At 37.5% G+C, this 9,987-nt stretch overlaps 2 protein-coding genes across 2 annotated transcripts in view; one reads left to right on the top strand and one right to left on the bottom strand.

Annotated features, from left to right (window-relative positions):
* The first annotated feature begins 4,765 nt into the window (after positions 1-4,765).
* LOC132843145 (protein CEBPZOS-like) lies at positions 4,766-7,598 on the top strand. Its single transcript, XM_060866272.1, has 4 exons — positions 4,766-4,860; positions 5,779-5,896; positions 5,994-6,038; positions 7,128-7,598. The coding sequence occupies exons 2-4, from the start codon at positions 5,779-5,781 to the stop codon at positions 7,220-7,222; spliced, it is 258 nt and encodes an 85-aa protein (XP_060722255.1). The 5' UTR covers positions 4,766-4,860; the 3' UTR covers positions 7,223-7,598.
* The window catches only part of cebpz (CCAAT enhancer binding protein zeta), a 13,271-nt gene continuing 10,274 nt past the window's right edge, over positions 6,991-9,987 (bottom strand). Inside the window, exons 14-17 of the mRNA XM_060866269.1 lie at positions 9,712-9,798; positions 9,217-9,287; positions 7,646-7,727; positions 6,991-7,406 (exon numbers count right to left, since the gene is read on the bottom strand). Coding sequence (XP_060722252.1) covers positions 7,255-7,406; positions 7,646-7,727; positions 9,217-9,287; positions 9,712-9,798 — 392 coding nt within the window. The 3' untranslated portion in view covers positions 6,991-7,254. The remainder of the gene's footprint in view (positions 7,407-7,645; positions 7,728-9,216; positions 9,288-9,711; positions 9,799-9,987) is intronic.

Here is a 9,987-nt window from a genome sequence, read left to right as displayed (position 1 = left end):
GCCGAGCATGGACAGCCCGCTTCAAATCACCTCACAGATGTTCAATGATATTCAGGTCTAGGGACTGGGATGTCCATTCCAGAACATTGTACTTGTTCCTCTGCATAAATGCCTGAGTAGATTTTGACAAAAATGCCCGAGTAGTGTCTTGTTGAAAAATCCAGCCACGGCGTAACTTCAACTTTGTTACTGATTCCTCAACATTATTTTCAAGATACTGAGTGGAATACATGTGACCCTCAACTTTAACCAGATTCCCAGTACCGGCACTGGCCACACAGCCCCACAACATGATGGAACCTCCACTAAAATTTGTGGCTAGCAAGTGTTTTTCTTAGAATGCTGTGTTCTTTTGCTGCCATGCATAACACCCCTTGTTATAACCAAATAACTCAATCTTTGTTTCATCACTCCACAGCACCTTATTCCAAAATGAAGCTGGCTTGTCCAAATGTGCGTTTGCATACCTCAAGAGACTCCGTTTGTGGCGTGTGTGCAGAAAAGACTTCTTTTGCATCACTCTCCCATACAGCTTCACCTGTACTGTAGCTTCACTAGTACAAAGTGCGCTGAATTGTTGAACGATGCACAGTGACACCATCTGCAGCACGTTGATGTTGTAGGTCTTTAGAGATGGTCTGTGGGCTGTTTTTGACTGTTCACACTATCCTTCTCCTTTGCCTCTCCAATATTTTACATGAACTGCCACTTCTGGCCTTAACAAGATCTGTCCCTGTGGTCTTCCATTTCCTCACTATGTTCCTCACAGTGGACACTGACAGCTTATATCTCTGCGATAACTTTTTGTAGCCTTCCCCTAAACCATAATGTTGAACAATCTTTATTTTCAGGTCATTTGAGAGTTGTTTTGAGGCCTCCATGTTGCCACTCTTCAGAGGAGAGTCGAAGAGAACAACAACTTGCAATTGGCCTTAAATACCTTTTCTCATGATTGGATGCACCTGTCTATGTCTATGTCTAAGCCTGTCTAAGTTCAAAGCTTAATGAGCCACCAAACCAATTGTGTGTTCCAATTAATCAGTGCTAAGTAGTTAGTATTCAATCAACAAAATGGCAAGGGTGCCCAAATTTATGCACCTGTCTAATTTCGTTTTGATGCATATTGCACATTTTCTGTTTATCCAATAAACCTCAATCCACTACTGAAATATTTCTGTGTCCTTCAGTTATTTGATAGATCAAAATGAAATTGCTGATCCAAACACCCAAATATTTATAAATGAAAATCATGGAAATTGTCAGGGGTTTCTAAACTTTTTCATACAACTGTAATTGATGTGTCAAGATGGATGACAGGTCAAACAAACCAGTGTAAATATTCCAGGTCAAATAATTTCATGATTTGTTCCAGCACTTATTGATAATCTTGGTTTTCTGAGGAGCTCTGGCACTGGTGCATGAAATAGATTAATTAGGCCATAAATAAGTCTAGAGTTTGGCTTAAACTCTTAGTCCTGGTTGATCATCACACTGATCACATCACACTTCACTGAGCAAAATGGGTTCGTGTACAGAGTTTGGAAGTTTTTTCATTCATTCATTTTCTACCGCTTATCCGAACTGCTCGGGTCACGGGGAGCATTGAGGCAGGATACACACTGGACGGAGTGCCAACCCATCGCAGGGCACACACACACACTCTCTCATTTACTCACGCAATCACACACTACGGACAATTTTCCAGAGATGCCAATCAACCTACCATGCATGTCTTTGGACCGGGGGAGGAAACCGGTAAACCCCGGAGGCACGAGGAGAACATGCACATGCAACATGCAACTCCACACACAAGGCGGAGGAAGGAATCGAACCCCCAACCCTGTAGTTGTGAGGCGAACGTGCTAACCACTAAGCCACCGTGCCCCCGCTGGAAGTTTTTTATTTTAGGATTTTAGGAAAACTAGAGGATTTACTGCATTTTCGACAGATATTTTGGCTAAAGTGATGAGTCTTTTTTAAATGTTTTTTAATCATTTTAATTTCCATAGATGAGATACAAAGCTAATCAGACAAACTCAGCTAACACACAGCTTCCCAGAGTGACTGCTTCTTCTCTCTGGACCTGCCTGATTCATCCTGATGCTCTACCTCTGGTTAAATTCTCCTAGGTTAGTGCTGCTTCTGGGGATGGCTCTCTGTGGACAGTCTAGAGACCCATAGTGGATAGAACCACTTGGATAGATGGCACCAACTTTAAACTGTCATTGCGGTGGACGGTTTTGTGCTCTGGTCTTCAGCACTGAAAGAAGAAAAGAATTATTGTTAAATCTATAATGAAGTCAGACATTATTCTAATCTATAAGTTGCTCTGGAGCTATTGGTTGCACAACTCTTATTGTTATATAGAAAAGACATTTATAATCACATTATCCGGTGTCACCTAGAGGACAATGATTATCTTTTGAGTTTGGTTCCTCGCAAGGTTTCTTCCTTATATCATCTATGGGAGTTTTTTCTTGCCACCGTTGCGGCTTTAGACGCATAGTGGCATAGTGGCTTCCTCATTAGGGATAAATTTAAATATTATTTAAAACTTTGTCATTTCTATTCTACATTTTTATATTTCTGTGAAGCTGCTTCCAGACAATGTCCATTGTTAAAAACACTATACAATAAAATCGAATTGAATTGTATTAAAGCTAATGTCAGCAGCATGAGTTGTCTAATCAACTGGATCACACCTCGAAGAATTTTAATCACACTTGAAGTTTTATTTCCCTTTAATCTTATCATATTCAGAAGAATTCATTCTTAAAGTATCATATAGATAATATCATGTTAAACAACAAAAGAAAGTTATATTCATGGAGGTATTGTTCTGTAAACAGAATTATAAATAAATAAATAAATAAAATCATTAAGAGCAATGTTACTGGACATTGAGCAAAGCAAGAGATCTTTTCTACATGAAATGTACATTATGGTGTGCCTTTTATTTTATTTTATTTTTTTCAACCCTGCACAGTAAAGTACAACACTGTATTGATGCGCCCTCTGCTGGACATGTCGTTTTCTCACATTATCAAAAATGGTGTGTGTTTGTGTGTGTGTGTAGATAGATAGATAGATAGATAGATAGATAGATAGATAGATAGATAGATAGATAGATAGATAGATAGATAGATAGATAGAATGTTATATAATTTTTATCTGCAGTTAATTTTGATAAGTTAAAATAAACCTAGATAAACATACATCAGAATCAGAAATCAGGGAATGGAAAATAAAACATTATATATATTCTCATTATAGTCAATTACATAATGGTCCTAAATCGACCCTAAAATATCTTATTTATCTTAAAATATCTTAAGGGGTATTTTAACCATAACATCAGGCCTAGTCCTGTATCCCGCTACTGTACCATAGATATATACACTAGCTGTCGCTTTGTATACGGCAGTACATTGGAACGAATGCGTCAACTGAGCCGCCATCTTGGTACGGGGAACCCCCTCGTCTTAATGCATTAGCGTCAATGTAGGCAAAGAAATAAAATCACCAAATTGTATTGGTTTATTAAATATGATACACAAAGCAATTTGCAGGTGGAAGCAAATCACAAATTTGAGGAGAAAATAATGTGAAAGTTAAATAGTTGAGGTGCCAAAGACTGTTCAATCTTTTATTTATTCCTTTCCCGCAACACTTTTGCCATATTAAATAAGTAATAAAGTCACATAAACCAAAAAAAAAAAAAAAAGTTTGACTTTGAGGATGAACTGGTGTGTTACACTGCCAAGCTAACTGGTGACATCCTTCCAGGACTGTCAGCTGAGTTAACCATTTAAAAAAAAGTGTTTAGTGTCCCTGCAACTTGTCCATGACTGACGTCTCTGTTTATCACTTGGGAATCTACAAACAGATTCAGATTCTGATTATTTTATTTAATACCATGTCAGCAATCAAAAGCTATTTTCATGGCAAAAATTCTATTACAAAAACACAAATATCATATAAACACAATAAAACAAAACAAATATAAACAGCAAGTCATAGTATACATTTTTCTAATTAACATAAGATAAAAAAAAATCCAAGTCCTTTTCAGGCATAATGTCATTAAATATGTCTTTAAGTGAAGTAACTTGATAAAAGAGCATTCTGTTTGTGTTAAGTCCAGGACAATCTAATAAAATATGTTTGACAGATAAGGGAATCTTACAAAACATATATAAAGTTGGGTCTTCACCTTTAAGCAAAAAAGCATGGGTCAATTTTAATGTCCTTATTAAGAGCTTCGGAATCTACAAACATTGTCAGTTTTCCTAACTGTCAAAACTAATGGGTAACTAGCCTGGATTAGCTGCGGTCGTTAACCAAGGACTGAAACAAACCAACAGAACCAGAAATATAATTTCCTACCATTCAATATCATAAAACACATTCTCACTTGTGAAATCTAATCCCTTGCTGTCTGGTTTTATATTTTTTTCGTTTGAACATCCAAACGCAGCACAGAAGCCCGGCATCGTCCATGGATTTAAAGTACAAGAGCACTGTACAAAGATGGCGGCGGTTTTCACGCATTTTTAGGACCCCAAGGCGACATCTAGTGTATAGATATCTATGCTACTGTACTATGAATTATGTCTTAATGAGGTTTCCGTAAACAGGAAGCACATTTTAAGTAGCAGTTATTTTGTTTCCCACCCGTATTCCTTGTATACGCTCGAATACTAGCTCAACCGTCAAATCAGAATCGTGTCGTTGAACACTCTAGCCAATCAGAGAATAGAAGGCGCTATACGATTATCCAATCCTAGAGCAGGAGGCGGGATTTGTCGGAATTCGAGTGGGGGACAAATAACGCGTTTGGCGCCGTGCAAATTCACGAAGGTGAGTCTTAAAATAGTAGAACTAGCAAAGACGTTATTATAGAAATATTTGCTCAAAAGATGCAAATAATAGGCTCCTGTGGCCAAGCAGAAAGTAAGAGAAGGTCATTATTAGGCCTTGTTCTTCTCTGTGTTGTTTTTCTACTTCTAATACATCAGATATAAAAACAAATAATAATTAATAATAATATAAATAAGGGGGGCACGGTGGCTTAGTGGTTAGCACGTTCGCCTCACACCTCCAGGGTTGGGGGTTTGATTCCCGCCTCCACCTTGTGTGTGTGGAGTTTGCATGTTCTCCCCGTGCCTTGGGGGTTTCCTCCGGGTACTCCGGTTTCCTCCCCCGGTCCAAAGACATGCATGGTAGGTTGATTGGCATCTCTGGAAAATTATCCGTAGTGTGTGAGTGAATGAGAGTGTGTGTGTGTGTGTGTGCCCTGCGATGGGTTGGCACTCCGTCCAGGGTGTATCCTGCCTTGATGCCCGATGACGCCTGAGATAGGCACAGGCTCCCCGTGACCCGAGGTAGTTCGGATAAGCGGTAGAAAATGAGTGAGTGAGTGAGAATAATATAAATAAACAAACCCTTACTGTGTATGGTGATACAAGAAAGGGTGTTAATTTATTGCATTGATTCATGTCCCAAAATGGTGACAATATACCAATTGACCGCTAGGTGGCAGAAAAACGCTGTTAACACTATTTCTCTGATTCCAACTGGTCATCTTTATAGTGCTGTTCAGTTCCTTTCAATCTTCTCCATCACTGGTCTAAACTGGTCAGGTTTAAAAAAAATTTACTACCCTACAATTTGGCACTTTGTAGAAACTCACGTACCATGTTATCCTACCAAGCTGGATTTTTCAGCTGGGTTACATTATAACCTCTTATATACATTATTATCCTCTCTTTATTATAGATGCCCCCCAAAACTATGGAGCCAGTGGCCAGGAAGATTTTTAAAGGAGTGCTCTTTCTGGAGGTGCTTGGCGTGTCTGCGGCTTACGGGCTCTATTACAGAATGAACACGAGCCGAGGTGACGTGCTCTTCCTGCGTAAACACTTTTCAGTACATCATGATAGGAGTCTGATGATGTCGAACGATCAAAAATGTCTCTTTTTGTAACCCCACAGATTTCAGATGCACAATGAACAAACACTTTCCCTCGATTCTGGAAGGTAAATGGAAAATCCATACAATTTTCACAATTTTATTTAATAGTTTTTATTGTAACCAGCAGATAAACTGATCCAGACAGGAACAAGGTCATATCAAGGTCAAAAGTGTGAAAGAACTAGACTTCTTGGTGTCAGAAGTGTTAAATTGTAATGGTTACTTTATGTAGTATTTGTAACAGATATATTTTTATAAGACGTATAAAATCAGATAGATAGATAGATAGATAGATAGATAATACCATCTTGCCATACAGGCCAATACTTTAGTTTTTGCTATACACTGAAAACTTTTGAGTTTGCATTCAAAAGATGCAGATGAAGCAAATCAGAATTTCCACTTTAATTTCCTGATATTTACATCTACATTTGTTAAACAAGACCATGGCACCTTTGGTTACAAACCATGCAATTTCTAAGTGAACAAAAGTACTGGAACAACATGAAGATAAATAAAACTTCATATGTGGTTGCATATCTTTTGCTGGTGAGACACTGATGGTTCATTTGTGTGTTTTTTTCCCTTTTTGTTTTAAAGGTGTTTGTTTTATGTTTCTCCTTTCAGTCTCCAATCATTTAGGTTAATGTTTTGTGTCTATAATCGTCCACTACCCTGATGAAGTCCCTTGTTGCATGAGGACATTCCTCCTAATTAGACTGCAATTAGATGCATTGCTTTGTAGGTTTAATTTACAAGACAATTTAGAACAATCTAACTTCCCCTCATTCCCTTCCTTCCTGTCATTTTTTTCTTTCTTTGTTTTTCCCTTTCTTCATCATAAAATCTACATAACACAAATGGCAAAACAACTTGTGTGGAGCACTTTGTGTAGTGTCATTGTTCTAAAGGGAGGGAGGGAAGCTAGAAAGGGGAGGAAGTAAGAAAGAAATACTAAATTGTCCAATAAATAGTAAAAATATAGAACGTTTTTTAAAAAAAAAACACTACAACAAAAACAGTAAAATTACATTTATTACAAAATGTAGTTATTACATGTTGACAATTTTTGTCTTGAGAAATATTTGCCACCAACATAGCAATTAATGACTACAAACTGAAACCGAATTAAGAGCTTTCATTCTCTCACTCAGTTTATTACAAGTCCAACGAATGGGCCGGGAACTACGGCATCCGGGAAGCCGATCAAGGCGTGTGGTCTACAGGGCAGGAACGGAAAGACAGCTAGACAGACAGAAACACTCCGGAGGACGAAAGCCATCACATCTTCCTGCCTACAGTCTTTTTGCCCGGTTTGCCTTTCCCAAACTGTTTCCTCTTCTTAAACATGGCCTTCTTCCTCCTGAGCGTCTTGACATCACGTCCCCTGAGCCAATCATCACGCTGGACCTCCCATTTCAGCTGTTTGACACCTGAAGATGAGCAGAACAACAGACTGCATGAGGAGATTTTTTCCACAACGTATGAACGAATATTGTGTTAAATTTTCAGTGTCAATGATTATAAAGTTTGTGGCTTCACCCTTGTGAAGGGATCTGGCTGGCATCTAGCCAAGTCATTTAAAACAAATCTAATAATTATTCATTAAAGTCATTTTCAATCTATTTTGATCCTCTTTGGTTTTAAGTGCACAAAATTGTTCAATACTCACTGGCTTTGTCTTTGTTAGCCATCGCGTTAATCCCGATGTTGTCGAACTTCATATCAGAGTTTTCATCCAGCAGATCACCAAACTGAAAATGATGAAACATTAATCATTCAGTTAATATCTAACCAATGGCTTCAGTGGACATTTATTTAACAAATAACTGTTTAAGGTCTGCTCAGTTCCATGGAAGTTCTACAACAGCAATTAATCGCACACTAAACATTACAATCACTTGTAAATTGTTGTGGTATCAATTGAAGAACATTTCAGACTGAGCTTGTAATAATCCACCCAATCAGAATTGAGAATTCAACAGTACTGTGATAAAATATTCATCCTGAAATATAATTCACATGAAAAATTGTCTATTAAAAACTTAATTTAGTTATAGTGGAGATTAGTGTTAATTTCGTCACCTATTTTTAATTTAGTCTTAGTCTTGTGCCAAATGTCCTTATTAGTTTTAGTCATATTTAGTCATTCACATATCCTTTTTTGTTAGTCAAGTTTTAGTCGACTAAAAGTCTTAATTTTAGTCTAGTTTTAGTCAAAAAATTGTAGACTTTTTTAAAATAACACATTACTGAGATTATTACTGATAAACATGTCAGTAAAAAAAGTGTTTCACATCTCAAACATTGGTTAAATGTCATAATTACCTGACAAAATACACTTGTTGAATGATTTTTGTTGAATGCAAATGTTAAATGTGTCTGGTTTTCAATTTCTGATTTAGGAGACACATTCACAAATGATTAACCTGTTCTGAAGAGTATTTTATTTTAACCAAAACAATTCAAAAGCTGGGGCCCAACAGACTCCGACTGACAACTTAAGTTACAAAGGTTTTTAAAACTGTTTTGGTTGCCTTGTGTCTCATTTTTCTGTTCAAATCAGAAATAAAATAAATATAATCAGAAAAACTGAAAAGAATAGGCCTACTTTACTGTGGGCCTAAAATACAACCTATTTACAGTCCGCGAATCACAAAAGTATCAGTGAGAAGTTGAGAACACTCGTTTAAACAGTGCATACACTCGAACTTCACTGCACATCACATTTTTTACTTTATTGATACTGCTTTTAATGGTAATGCAAAGACCGGTCATCGGGACATAAGCTGTCATGTACAATAAAAGAGCCTGCGCAGCAACACGAAATATAATTTAACACAAAAAGCTGACTAGACCAGGGGTGGACTTGTGCTCAGGATTTTTTATTTTTTTTTGAGCGACGTGTGGACGAATTGTTTCTACGCACACACTAAACAGCGCGAAGCCGCGAACTCGTTCTGAATATTTTAAAGGTGTAACAGCTGATGAAAAAGCAGAGACAATTGTAGACGAAAATGAAGAGAGATTTTATCTTCGTTTTTGTTTTATACAAAACATTTTCAACAATAATGCATGTTAATTTAGTCTTAGTCAGCGTTTTTGGACAGTGGTGCAGTCTCGTCATCGTCTCGTCTTAGTCATGAAAAAAAAAGGTTGTTGAACATATTTCGTCTCGTCTCGTCTGACGAAATTAACACTAGTGGAGATAAAGGCTAAAAACATAAGAAGCTCAGATGTTACCTCCTCAGCTGCTGCGAACATGGCCGTATCCTCCATCTTTCCTCTCTTTTTCATCTTGCTTGGTTTGGAATCTGAGGAAGCACATGTTCATCATGAAGACACAACAAAGGAGTTCTCTCCTTTATTAACATTTTGTTAAAAAAAAAAACAAAAAAAAAAACTAGAAGTAGTTTATTTTTGTTCTGGAACATGGTTCACTTTATGCACATATGGAGCGACTCGATGCCTGGACTACCAGTGGGAGTGAAGACCGTAGAGTTCACGTGTACGCTGCTTCTCCTTCATCTTGTACGATATGATGCACATATACACTGGAGAAATTTATCAACAAACTGCAAACCCACCTCCAGAACATTTCATTTTAGGAGCAAGAAACCCAAAATGTCATGAAGCGTAATGCTAATCAAGGAAGGAAGGAAGGAAAAGAAACAGAAAGAATGGAGAAAAGAAAGAAAGGAAGGAAGGAAGGCAGACAGACAGAAAGACTCAGCTCACCAAACAGTCCGAGAGGTCCAGATGATTTCCTCTTGCCTTTTTTGCCTCCTGTGCTGATCTCTGCTGCCTCATCCATGTCATCAAAGTCTAAACACAGAAGTAACTAATTATCAACTTCACATTTCTACTGAATATCTGATAATAATAATAATAATAATAATACAATATACTGCATAAGTGATCACACTCCCTGAGCTTCTTTCAAGTGCACCATCATCATTTTTGGAAGATTTGTTTGAAAATTAATTACGTGTCCATGACACTTAGGAAACGAGG

Source organism: Tachysurus vachellii, chromosome 3 (assembly GCF_030014155.1).
Source record: "Tachysurus vachellii isolate PV-2020 chromosome 3, HZAU_Pvac_v1, whole genome shotgun sequence".
Lineage (NCBI taxonomy): Eukaryota > Metazoa > Chordata > Actinopteri > Siluriformes > Bagridae > Tachysurus > Tachysurus vachellii.
The sequence above is the reverse complement of the archived record's forward strand: the minus strand, read 5'-3'. Positions and strand labels throughout refer to the sequence as shown.

Bases quoted from the DNA above. Each gene is read 5' to 3' on its own strand.
- LOC132843145 (XM_060866272.1), top strand. From the start codon at position 5,779: ATGCCCCCCAAAACTATGGAGCCAGTGGCCAGGAAGATTTTTAAAGGA. The intron at 5,897-5,993 runs GTGACGTGCTCT...GTAACCCCACAG, and splicing joins CAGAATGAACACGAGCCGAG to ATTTCAGATGCACAATGAAC. The intron at 6,039-7,127 runs GTAAATGGAAAA...TCTCTCACTCAG, and splicing joins CTTTCCCTCGATTCTGGAAG to TTTATTACAAGTCCAACGAA.